The sequence below is a fragment of the Drosophila biarmipes genome, chromosome X, assembly GCF_025231255.1.
Source record: "Drosophila biarmipes strain raj3 chromosome X, RU_DBia_V1.1, whole genome shotgun sequence".
NCBI lineage: Eukaryota > Metazoa > Arthropoda > Insecta > Diptera > Drosophilidae > Drosophila > Drosophila biarmipes.
In genome coordinates this window covers 11,445,785-11,459,338 of record NC_066611.1, presented here as the reverse complement: position 1 = coordinate 11,459,338, position 13,554 = coordinate 11,445,785, and the positions used below count along the sequence as shown (strand labels likewise).

At 37.1% G+C, this 13,554-nt stretch overlaps 1 protein-coding gene across 24 annotated transcripts in view; it reads left to right on the top strand.

Moving 5' to 3' along the window:
- The window catches only part of LOC108025698 (voltage-dependent calcium channel type A subunit alpha-1), a 53,494-nt gene that overhangs the window by 7,472 nt on the left and 32,468 nt on the right, over nucleotides 1-13,554 (top strand). For 15 of the 24 annotated variants that reach the window (XR_007765985.1, XR_007765984.1, XM_050890460.1 and 12 more), the window contains 12 exons: nucleotides 506-606; nucleotides 1,006-1,161; nucleotides 1,235-1,455; nucleotides 1,553-1,656; nucleotides 3,601-3,716; nucleotides 4,485-4,544; nucleotides 4,605-4,709; nucleotides 5,842-6,039; nucleotides 6,103-6,616; nucleotides 7,370-7,705; nucleotides 8,773-9,336; nucleotides 13,235-13,378. Coding sequence is in view for 22 of the 24 variants with exons in the window: in XM_050890460.1 (XP_050746417.1) it covers nucleotides 506-606; nucleotides 1,006-1,161; nucleotides 1,235-1,455; nucleotides 1,553-1,656; nucleotides 3,601-3,716; nucleotides 4,485-4,544; nucleotides 4,605-4,709; nucleotides 5,842-6,039; nucleotides 6,103-6,616; nucleotides 7,370-7,705; nucleotides 8,773-9,336; nucleotides 13,235-13,378 (2,619 nt within the window). In the remaining 2 variants the exon portion in view is untranslated. Of the gene's footprint in view, nucleotides 1-505; nucleotides 607-1,005; nucleotides 1,162-1,234; nucleotides 1,456-1,552; nucleotides 1,657-1,712; nucleotides 2,194-3,600; nucleotides 3,717-4,484; nucleotides 4,545-4,604; nucleotides 4,710-5,841; nucleotides 6,040-6,102; nucleotides 6,617-6,833; nucleotides 7,001-7,099; nucleotides 7,706-8,772; nucleotides 9,337-13,234; nucleotides 13,379-13,554 lie in introns of those variants that run through there. The other 9 variants (XM_044092979.2, XM_050890456.1, XM_050890469.1 and 6 more) reach the window with 6 other exon arrangements.

Sequence of the window (13,554 nt, the reverse complement as noted above, 5' to 3'; positions counted from 1 at the left end):
GATTGAAAGGATTAATTACCTGAACTATATTATGATATAAGCAAGAGTTTGATTTTATATATTATAGCCAAAAATAGTGATGTATATCTAAATCATATTCTATTCCATAGCTGACCAATACCATAGTTTATGTTTGCTCTCTAAAATATTGCATTTATCCTAGAGAATCGTAATGAAAGTGTTCGGAGCCGAGAGCAAAGATAAACTATTCTGCGTTTTCGCTTGGGTTACCCATTGTGTGTGCGAAAAATATGAACTAACCGCGCGTTAAACGTTACTCTGGTTTACTTAATTTGATTGTTTAAATTACCTTACACTTCTTAGTTGCTTTTTGCTTTCGATTTAAGTTTCGACTTAAGATGCACAATACAAATACCGAGTAAACTCTTGATTTTCACTCTTAATTTACGATTATCTGACTATGATATTTTGACCTTGTATTCATTGAGTATCGCTAATCAATCTATATATAACTTCATTTTGATCGCTTAACGTCTGCAAACAGATTCATGACACAGTACCCACAAATAGGGCCCGAGGTAGACCTAAGAACACTTAGAGCCATTCGTGTGCTACGGCCCTTAAAATTAGTGTCTGGAATTCCTAGTGAGTAGTTCCTCTGTTTTATTCTACTTTCCTTCTTGTCGTTGTACTATTATTTTCCTAAACCAATCGGCGATTGTGATTACGATCGCTCGAGAAATTTGAAATTTTTATTTACCTATAAATCTTAACTAAATTATCTAATCTAGTATGTGTGCGTGATACAAGAGCCTCCATTTCTTCACTTAGTTTCGATTTTGTTTTAAAAACGTACTCTTTTTGAATAGAATGGTTGTTGTTGTGGCAAATGGTTGTCGTAGAGCTTGCCAAACAGTCTGTGACAACCATGTCCTGTATGTGAACACACCCCCAGCCTTCTGATCTTGCTAATCCAACGTCCCCTCTCTTTAATCAAACAACTAAACAACCAACTCTGGAACGGATGAACTTCGACGTCAACAGGTTTACAAGTAGTTTTAAAATCTATAATCAAGGCGATGGCACCTTTACTGCAAATCGGTCTCTTGGTGTTGTTTGCAATCGTAATTTTTGCAATCATTGGACTCGAGTTTTATTCGGGCGCACTGCATAAGACTTGTTATAGCTTAGAAGATCCAAGTAATATTCTGAAATACCATGCCATTCCCTGGGGAACTGTTGAGTCTAATGATCTTGGTTTTTTCGGGGGCAGACAAACTAGTGAAGGAGGGCGAATCAGAGACGCCTTGCAACACGGACAACAGCACGGAAAAGGCCACCGGCTCCTTTGTATGCAACAACAGCACGAGCATGTGTCTGGAGAAGTGGGAAGGACCAAATTCAGGTATCACGAGTTTCGATAATATCGGATTTGCCATGTTGACCGTATTCCAATGTATCACGATGGAGGGCTGGACGTCAATACTGTATTGGGTGAGTGAAACATTAGTACTAGTGATCGCACTCCTTGTATATCCTGTGATCTATCATGATCTATTACTGATATGCTAACGATCTATTTCCTCCACAGACCAACGACGCATTAGGTTCAGCATTTAATTGGATATATTTCGTGCCTCTTATAGTTATAGGCTCATTTTTTATGCTCAACTTAGTTCTTGGTGTCCTTAGTGGGTAAGTTGATCATGAAACGTTTTATTTATCGATGAAGCCATTTATACACCAGTTCACATATCTTCTTATCTTATCATTTGATTAATTATAAAATGAAAAAAAAGAGGTTTTGAAAATACTGCATACATATGTTTAGAGAAGTGTAACCAGATGGTTTACCTATGTACTTGTAAAGATAAATTGTAAACCAGATTATACATATGTATATATCGGTCTTGCGTAGAGCTCCGTGCATGCGCATACAGGGTGCGAAACAAAGTCAATTTGGCTGTAAATTATTCGAAATTTTCCCTGACGACTGGCCATTGAAATATATGTATGTACGTGTTTGAGATACTTTCATTTTGATTTGCATTCTTCAGTTCGGTTCTTTGTTCGGAATTCTGTTCAATGCATTTAACTATCGTATTCCCGAATTCAGAGAGTTTTCGAACGAACGAAATCGTGTCGAACGTCGCATGGAGTTTCAGAAATGCCGCTTTCGGGCCATGTTTCAGACAGCAATGGTCTCGTACCTTGACTGGATCACACAAGCAGGTTTATACAACTAGATCTATATCTAAGTGCAACCAAGTAAACTGCCATAATCAACCCGAACGTCATACAAACACAACCTGCAATATCTTATAACTTACAACTTATCGGCAAAAAAAAAAAAAACAGAACAATAAGTCACTCGTACTTATGTTTTTGCTATCGAAACCGACTGCGAGTTCATTGAATTAAACACCCATCAAATTAAACAACCAAAAAAGCAAACTACGACCTATACTTCCCAATTTTATAAAGAACTTGTTTGATTTACTGCTAGTTATGTATTCCCAAATAGATCGCAAGCAATTCCCCGGCTACAAAGAGTTCTGGTACCCAAAAACTTACTTACTATCAATCAAATAATACAACAACTTCCAATGAACCGAATATTGTTATTAATATTAACTGCGAAATGCCGTTCACCCCACTATAGCTCAACCAATACCAATCGAAAACAATAATCGAATCCATATATACTCGCCAGTGCGTATTGCGTATTATACTCTCTGCATTTTGCCACACACCCAACTAAACCCCAACTTTACCCGATTCTTACTACTTACCATAGCGATAAAGTTGATTACCCTGCAGCCTAATTAAACCAAACTAACCAAAACTAGCTGTTTCTACTAAAGTTAGCCATCTTAACCTCCAGTTATATGCATATATCTACATTCCCCGCCGACGGAGTCGTGAAATGCTGTTGAGTTTCGGTCTTGCTCTCGATCTAGATCTAGATCTCGACCTCTTGGCCCTATACACCCTCAAAAAAAAAAAACACTATAAAACACTGTTACCAGTGCACCCACCCATCAATATATCAGTGTTCTGTCCCCGGTTTACTCAATGTTTCGCCATCAATGTATCATCGATCTAGACGCAGTGACTCCCAGCGAAATTCAAGGCCAAGCCAGAGTTATTGGAGTTCCGATGACGCTATATGGCATCATCACCCCATGCGTACTTTATTTATTTGTCGCCACCAAATAAATCATCCTATGCTTGTATGCACACATATATTCTTACACATTCCCCTTCTATACTATATGTTTCCTTGACTTTTGACCTCATTGAAGGGTCTCGTCCAAGGAGGCGCTGTCCGAAGCCAAAAAACTGATTTATAAACATAATTGTACTTCTGTCACTTCCTCATTTCGAGTAAATAATTTTGATTTTTTGACCTATGCCCGGTTGTCGTGTGCTTTAAGAATGCACTGGATCATGTTTTGATTTTTGTTTTATGTTTAAATTCGATTCTCCTCGGTTGATTACACTCCTACAAAACAATGACGAAAGTATGGTGTGAACTTTGCTATTGTATTACCAAATACCAAAGCATACATGATCGTTTTAGCAATCAATCAATCCTGTTTTTTGGTTTATCACGTTCTATTTAATTATTTTTTGTAGTGAATTCGCAAAAGAACGAGAAAAAGTAGAAAATAGACAAGAGTTTCTTAAACTTAGAAGGCAGCAGCAACTAGAAAGAGAGTTAAACGGCTATGTTGAATGGATTTGTAAAGCTGGTATAGTATTTACCCCTATTTCTTGTTTGTAAATCTATATATACACTTACTATGATTAAAATCATAAATAATTCTCATACCCAAACATTCAAAAACACACAAAATTGTTACATTATTCACCTCATATTCATCCACACGTTCATATACATACCTATATATTAAAATTAGGTACATTTCGACATGTAATCCCGGGTGCCTAACTTTAGAGCTAAATTGTAACTATCAAGATTCGTTCTTTTGAGATAAATATTTCATCAAAGTTATTGAAACATTTTCAAAATTGCCTTATAGGAGCTGTTTTTATATTTAAATTTCACAAGTTTTTTTGCTCTTTTAATAAAGGTTTCCAAAACCCTGCGTCAATATCATCCTTGCAGTAAGATATACTGCGTATCGCGTGTCCCATTTGGAAACATTCATATCAAACAACGATATATTCATATATATTAAAAATAAATAAAGTATACTTACTTGTTGTATTCAGATGTTTCTAAATAGCCAGCACTTTTGGCACACTCTAGCTACCCCTACCTCATAGAACCAAAACCTTAAACCGAAATTAAAGTAAATAAATTCCTAAATATATACTCTGAAATAAATTAGTTCTCGTGGAAATGTGGACACAGATCCTTCATACCGCCCCACTATATAAACACATACCTACTACATAAACTATACTGCACATATATCCTTTCTGCTTATGTGTTGATCAAATCGATTAACTTGTTGTGACCAACTACCAATCACTGGATTTTGGTGTTATTCCAGAGGAGGTAATCCTAGCCGAGGAGCGAACCACGGAGGAGGAGAAAATGCACATAATGGAGGGTGAGTCTAACCCAATTTGGATTAAAGCAGCGGTTTAATATATTGAAAATATCCCTATAGCTCGTAGACGAAACGCTGCCAAGCGGAAAAAGCTGAAAAGCTTGGGAAAGTCCAAGTCCACAGACACAGAAGAGGAGGAAGCCGAGGAAGATTATGGTGACGATGGTAAGAAAGACACTTTAAATAGTTTTCTTACAACTGGGGTCTACATTTTACAACACACAACGCGAGAGACTTTTGGTTCCCAAAGTCTCGAGGAACTGTTAACGAAAAACCAATATTAACCCATGTTCGATGGAATAGGGTTAATTTTGGGTTTTATCCAATGACCATACTACAACGAATGATAGACTTTTAAGTTCAAACGGATACCCCTAAGTTATAACGCATTTTACGCAATTCCGATATGCAATTAATTTCATTTTTTATTTCTATATTTGAACTAACTACGACAAAACGAAATTGTAATCTTACATTGACTATGTTCCAAATGTGTAAGTAAATTATTATTTATTGTTTCACGAAGTGAAAAATCTGCACCGGCGCCAGATAGTAACAGCCCCATTTAAATCGTTACCCAAACAAATAGAAATTCTCATCGTACAGCAACAAATTAAATCAAAGTAAAGCTTGTGTAAATACGAGAAAGTAGTTGGTATTAGATGTTTTTTTTTTCTACGGTAGACTTGGTTGTATCTGGGATATAAGTCCTTCATAAATATTAGTTATATGTAAACCAAAAAGTTAATTCATCGATTTATTGGAGTCGTTATTTGTATGATCAATGCTCAAAGGTTAAAAACGTAATTTAAAACGTGACGATAGTGAGGAAGAGCAGTTGACTGATGGACCTTTCTAATTTATTAATAAGCACCATAGATAGAACATTTCAGGACGGCATTCATATGGACTTCAGCCAGCCGAGCTTAAAGTAACGACTGTGTAGAGATAGCGCCCACCCAAAAAATATATTAAAATCGCACTTGTGTAACGTCGTCTATATAACAATTAGTAAACATACTCTTTATCGCTAACATCATATAACTGAGTACATAAATATTTATAGCAACAGTGCAGTTCAAAACCAAAGAGGACAAGAAGTATATATCGTTTCAAAAAGGGATATGTGCTGATTGTTACCAAGAAATGTTTAACATCGTTTTGAAGTGCACCCGTATCTGAGCAGTGTACACAACATTTGCCTGGTTGTAACCATAGGTGGAAATATTCGTAACCGCACAGCTACATGATAAAGGAACCATCAATCTAATGGATTTCTAATCTGTGTTCTCTATAGGTTACCTGAAAACTCGCTCGAAACCTCAAGGAAGCTGTACCGGATTTTGGCGTGCTGAGAAGAGGTTTCGTTTCTGGATCCGGCACACGGTGAAGACTCAGTGGTTCTACTGGTTCGTGATAGTCCTCGTTTTTCTGAACACGGTCTGCGTAGCCGTCGAGCACTACGGCCAGCCCTCGTTCCTCACGGAGTTTCTCTGTAAGTATAGACCTGCGCTATCTTAGTAGAATTGGTTCTAATTCGTGCAATATTCGCTTGCAGACTATGCTGAATTCATCTTCCTGGGACTCTTCATGTCGGAAATGTTCATCAAGATGTATGCGTTGGGACCACGCATCTACTTTGAGTCGTCGTTCAACCGATTTGATTGCGTTGTCATTAGTGGTTCGATATTCGAAGTGATCTGGTCCGAGGTCAAAGGCGGTTCGTTCGGTCTGTCTGTGCTGCGTGCCCTGCGATTGCTGCGCATCTTTAAAGTAACCAAGTACTGGTCGTCGCTGCGCAATCTAGTCATCTCTCTGTTGAACTCGATGAGATCGATCATCTCATTGTTGTTCCTGCTCTTCTTGTTCATCCTCATATTCGCCTTACTCGGCATGCAGTTATTCGGCGGCCAGTTCAATCTGCCAGGAGGCACGCCCGAAACCAATTTTAACACTTTCCCGATAGCACTGTTAACCGTATTCCAAATCCTCACTGGCGAAGATTGGAACGAGGTCATGTACCAGGGCATCATATCTCAGGGTGGTGCTCAGAAAGGAATGATTTACTCTATGTAAGTGTATGTCTGTATTAAGTATCATTCTAGAATGTGCATTGTATGTATGCCAGTCCTCTAAATCGAAACGTACAAGTAAACGTAGTAGTTAACGCACAATGGATAAAACCTATTGATCTTGGCCCACTTGTTAGGATTATGATTATAATTGCCGTCCTCAAACCCCCCGCCCCTCAAAAAGAACCCAAAAAGAAGTATTGATAAAATGTCACCCAGCGAATTCGCAATTCATTGAACGTCGAACCATTAATGTGTGCAATCGACCTTTGACTTGGGAGCTTGAAGAATTTTACCACCACCAAAATTCTGCAAGCCCAAGTCCCAAGAAACAGCAAATCAAGCAAGCCACTAACGATCATTCATCGCGATACCCACTAATCCGTAAGTGTAGAGAACCTTTGGTCTTTTGAAAATGAATCTGTACGCTCAATTAAACGCTATACCTTTTGTCTATTCTCAATCTCATCTCTCTATTTGCAGCGATTCAACAGAAAGAGAGAGTTTCTCAAACTAAACGTAGTTGCCTCAGTTCTCAAACAATCCAATCAATCAAACAAACAAACCACTCTGCCGTACAATTAATTCCCGATTACGTTTTTTACAAATTCCCCAGCACACGTTGACGTATCTTTTGAGTTTCATACCATCGAGGAGGTTCCTCTCCTGAGCTAATGCCCCGAAAATTAAGATAATGCAATGAGTGTTTAAACTCTGATTGTTTTTTGTGTGTTCTTGATGCTCTTTCGACAGATACTTTATCGTTTTGGTACTCTTCGGAAATTACACGCTATTGAATGTGTTCTTGGCTATCGCCGTTGATAATTTGGCGAATGCCCAAGAACTAACAGCAGCCGAAGAGGAACAAGTCGAAGAGGATAAAGAGAAACAACTGCAGGAGCTCGAGAAGGAGATGGAGGCCCTCCAGGCGGACGGTGTCCATGTGGAGAACGGCGACGGTGCTGTGGCCCCCACCAAGTCCAAGGGCAAGAAGAAGGAGGAGGAGAAGAAGGAGGAGGAGGAGGTGACGGAGGGTCCCAAGCCGATGTTGCCCTACTCATCGATGTTTATACTCTCACCAACCAATCCGTAAATATTCTTTCACTCACTTAGCCATCCATTTACTTCATGGTCAGGGGTCGTTCTCGTAGTGCTATCGGTCAGGGCCTCATCCTAGTCTTAAGTTAACCGAGTCTCTTCCAGGACCCTAACCTCCCGCTGGCAAGGGAGAAGAGAGCAAAGAGCGTCTGGAATACCTTTATGCCCTTTTATTATGGTGTCATTATTGTAGTTGTGATCCCGTTCAAGGGTTTGAGAAGTTATAATGGGTCTTGTAGAGATATTCGTTACCCCATTTGTACTAGATAGGAATCTAGTTACTTGCCATCATTCATAACTATCTGATGAACTACAATAACTGTAGTACAACTTAATCAATTACTGATGCAATACTCTTTTCTTTTTACCTTTTTACCTTTTTTCCTGTTTTGGATTACCATCTTATGTTGCACACAACCAAACAAATTAATGAACCACTCGATCTATTGAACGAATTAACATGTGCTTGTAAATATATTCAACCACAATATCCGACAATTATTTCAATCATCAACCATCAACCACCACCACAAAATCATCATGAAAACTGCAACAATTATGTTACAACATCATCGACACTTTTAACAAAACAAAAACGAAACGATTTATCATAAACAACGTACTTCATTTCAAAATTGAAACAACCGAAAAATTAAATCAAAACTTGAAATACTAAATGCAAATTGGAACGACGACAAAAATGAAAAACTATCAACAAATTCAATCAAATGTACGGGTGCCCATAAAAAAAAAAACCAAAACCAATATGCGTAAATTACAATCGGAATCCGAAATTGAAAACTCAACCAAAATATTTAAATTTGTACCTACACAAAACCGAATTTCGAAACAAAAATTATAAAAACTGAAATATATAAACCAAAATGCAACCGAATTTGACGCAATCCCGAATGAAAAATACGATCATGATCCTAATTGATTACATGTCTAAACCAATATATGAATCGAAACCACTTATCAATTTTAAACCTATATTCGCTGTCCGATGAATTCGATAAAAAAAAAACCGAAAACCGAATTACGCACGACTTATACAGCATACGACGCGGAGCCCATTGGGTTGTTAATTTACCATATTTTGATTTCTTCATTATGGTTGTCATCTCAATGTCATCAATAGCATTAGCAGCCGAAGATCCCGTTCGTGAGAACTCAAGGCGAAACAAGATATTGAACTATTTCGATTATGCATTTACCGGCGTATTCACGATAGAAATGTTGCTGAAAATTGTAGACTTGGGTGTGATCCTGCACCCTGGCAGCTATTTAAGAGAATTCTGGAATATTATGGATGCTGTGGTCGTTATATGCGCTGCTGTTAGTTTCGGTTTCGATATGAGCGGTAGCAGCGCTGGACAAAATTTATCGACTATTAAATCGCTTCGGGTATTGCGTGTCCTACGCCCATTGAAGACCATTAAGCGTGTACCAAAATTGAAAGCCGTGTTCGATTGCGTCGTGAACTCATTGAAAAATGTTGTTAACATTCTAATCGTGTACATATTGTTTCAATTTATATTTTCTGTTATTGGAGTACAATTGTTCAATGGAAAATTTTTTTATTGTACGGACGAAAGTAAACATACTTCCGCAGAGTGCCAGTAAGTAACATTTATATTTAATTCAAGTTTACAAACAGTTTATTCGTTCGCTTTCCTAAGTTCTTCGTAATCTTTATCTTGATCTTAATTAGACCTGATTTTCTAATGTTGTCTCATATTGTTTTCGTTTTATTGAGATCATTTTTGCAATAAGACTCCGGCCACGAAGCCACATAATTACTGTCCTGCCGTAGTGACCTCTTTTAGGTTTCTTGATTTATGTGCCATCTGGATCATTTAATCCTCTCTACTCGTATAGTCGCGTTACTCTGTAGCGCTCTAGCTTTCTCCCACAAACACGCTCTCTATGACTATCTTTCTATCTGTCTCTCTTGCTAACTTTGTGTGTTTTCTTGCCTAAGGTCAAATAATATAAATAGATGACTGACTAAACCTCGAAACATATGTACATTGCGTAGCTCTTAGATTGGAAAGAAACCAAAAAACACATTTCACCCACTCGTACGTACATTTCCCGATATGTTTCTGGGCTCTTAACACGTACATGTATAGCTATGTTCAAGATACTAGTACCACCTCCTTCCATCACCTTTAAAACTCCGTTGTCTCTCTTTTTATTTTTTACCGATCAGTGGTGCGTTAGTTTGTAAGACTAATTAGATATTGTAGAAATTAAACTAATAAGAAATGTTTTAAATAAAAAAGTAGAGCTAAAGCAAGTAACCAAAGTCGTTAAGAAAGTTTTTAAAAATTGACTCGATCTACTTATTTGTGTTTAGAGATTGATGTTAGGTTTTATGTTAGAAAAATGTTACCTTCCAATGTAGATGATATTACGCAAGTTGACAACAAAAGCGTTTGATATGCCATTAATTTCCTACTCAATACAGTCTAATCTTACAAAATATTGCACAGCTGTTAAGATGTAAGTAAAAAGAGTGAGACAACTTACTGTTTAGGGAGATGGGAGGATGTCATATTGCTATTTTCAGGCCAGCTGCATTTATTAGGGGTGCTTCGCCTACACAACACTTCTATACCTTCTAATACATCAGTGTCTAGCTGTTATGTTTTGATTTTGTGTGTCCACTTGCATACAAATTTGCATTCCCTTAAAGGTGAAAACTCCCAGAAAGTATAGACCTTGACCTCTGATTGGGTTTTGTTACTGGAACCAGTAATACTGAATGTTACATACAGAAAGCAGGAAAGGCTTTTGTTAGACCATGTCCCCTAGTGTATATACCTATTAATATATATAAATATGCCTACGTGTATGCATAAATCTAAAGTGGTCCCAATAGAGAGCAATTAGGATATAAGTTTCCAGACCCATTCCCTGTTCTGTATGTGTGTCGTAACGATTGTTTTGTTAACCTAACCATTATTATTATCCTTCTGTTTGTTATATTACCATATTTGTTTTCATGAAACCAAAAAAGGTGCACTGATTTAACAGAATGTAAGAGTAGCATTTTATAGTTTCTTGCCATGTTTTTCTTGCCTGACTTGTTAAATTAACAGTCACGCGACTAAACGGGCCAAAAACAACACAATAAAAAAGGAAAAATAAAAACTAACCATAAACTAAAATTGAACAAGAAAAGAAAACAACCAATCAAAAAGTGACTGATAAAAGCATATGAAATATAGAGAAAATGCGTTCGATTCAACATCTGTGATATAGAAATGCAAATTTACAGTTTCTAGTTGCCACCTGAAAAACCTTACCAGTTACGCCTAATTTTCTGTAATTGTTTTATCTATATATATATATTTAATGAGTTAAGCCGTATCAGTGTATGTTTGTATTTGTTGTCTTCACAAACCAAAGCTCGGGAAACACCAATGGAAATAGCAAGATTCTTCGCGTTTAGCCTGTGTACTTAAACCATAATTATATCTGTATTGGAATGTTTCATTTATTTGCAATTGGGTATTCTCCAAATACCAAAGAGTCCATATTACTACCAGAAGATTTCTTAATAAGCACGCGCATAGCAGTCCACGGACCGTTTTAGAACTAGATACGAAGAGGTTTTATTCAATAAATCAGCTCTGATTTTACACAGTTCAAGGTCAAATTCCTTGCGAAGGAACTAAAGTATGGTTAATATTTCATTTCTGGTCCAAGGTCCTGGCTTTCTTTTCTATACATTTTTTCTCCAATCCAAGTAGCAAGTGTATCCTTATATCTAGCCATCATCCATACATACACTTCATTATTTGTATGTTCAAGTATAAATATAACTACCAATAAGACAGAAACAGTTTTCGGTTTGTACGAATAGTGCTATCGTAGGAATCGTAACCATTTTGTAGTAGACTATATCCAACTAGATGACGAGCGCTCTTTCCCAAGTTGTGTGTATAAAGAGTTATGTATTATGTATTATATTATTAACACCGCGTATCTTACACTCGACGCTGTTATGAAGTGAAAACAAAGCCCGATACTTGCGTTGCACCCGAGGGACGTTCAACGATTTATTGAAAGCCATAGAGTATCGGTTTGTTTTAGCTGTTTGGCCTTCGTATGCAATAACTGTGGTCAACCCTATTGACAACCAAATCAAATCCAATAAAAATTTACTCAAAATCTTAATACATATGTACACGTACATCTCAACGCCCACTAGCATTTACACTCACGCCTCTACGCCGCCAGTGATGAAACTTTTTTTTTGTATAACTAGGTCTTGTTAAAGGTACAGAAAGTACATCATTAAAATAATAAATTTTTTATTGCTAGAAAAGTCGCCCAAAAATACATATCGGTTCGAGTTTATCACTTGAAGCTATCGGAAGCTCCGTCCATCTGGTCGTTAAAAAAGCAAAAGACCGCTCCTTTCGCCGGGTAGCTTGAATTTGAAATACAATTTTTTTTGGTATTTTTTATATTCTTATTATTTCCTCAAATCCAATATAAGATCCCATTAATTTGAGCGCAGCTGCTTTGTTACACATCACCGAACCGACAACGGGCCGAACCACGAAATCTCAGTTAAAGGGAGCTAATCTTTTGATCCACAGCTCCAAATCGACCCATAGTTTTTCCATTTATCCATCTTACTGGTAATGGTCTTAGATTTTTTTTGTATGTAGTGATTTTCGAACATTTCTTTATTTGTACGCCTTCTTATTTAGACCGTACCGAGTGTTGATTTGGGTTGAGTTGATCCCGGCCATAGCGTGAATCTTTTTCCAAGTCAAATTGCCTACTCGTACATGGTCAATGCAGTATTTAGATGTGACAACAGCTTCTCGCACAACTGACTTACCATCCACCAACTGAAAACCAAAAAGGGGTGTCTTAAAAATCTTTTCAAACCCGTATTCAATCGGCTACCTCAAAAAATTGGCTACTTGAAAAAAAATTGTTAAATCGGCAGTAGTACGGAAATGCGGGTCATGTCCAGCAGTAAAATAGCATTAAAGCTTACGTGTTTTTTTTTAATTCAAGTTAATTTATACCGAAGAAACTTAAAATACCCTAATAATGCGTCAGAGATTTGTTAAATTTGTAGTAATTTTTACGGCACACCCATTAAGTGTTTCTATAGAAATCTAACTGTCGTTTTTATTTATAAAACTTCGATTTCTACATATATTTCACATTAAGTTCATTTCACAATTCCATTAAACTTTCAAAAGCTACAAAAAAAAAAATAGAAAATTACAAAATAATGGTTAAAACGTTATTCAATCCCCAATTAATGTTCTGTTTTAGATGCTTGCCAATCTTTAGTTTTGATTCATTGCATTTTTTTTAACTTAGTGTTATTTGCGCAAACTTAATTTCTGTATTTTCTCTAATGAGTCTCAATCAAATTATTAATAAATCCACAAATGACTAACATCGACACCATTCAATAAACATGAAAACCCTAAATAAACCAAATCCGAAAACAAAAAAAATATAAAAACGCAACCAAAGGGGCTCGTACTTTAAGTACGAGGAGGACGAGCTGCTGCCAAGACAGGAACTGAGGGTCTGGAAGCCTCGGGCCTTCCACTACGACAATGTGGCCGCCGCGATGCTGACACTTTTCGCCGTTCAGACCGGCGAGGGATGGCCACAGTAAGCCAATTTGTTGTTGTAATAAGTATATATGTACATTTTCCCGCTATGTTTCTAAATCTGTAATTGTTTCTGTATCTATGATCTCTATGTCTATTGATCTGTCTCTGTTGGATGAAAATCGAAATGGACGACATGGCTAACTGATATCTTTTGCCTCTTTTTCTCCACAAAAA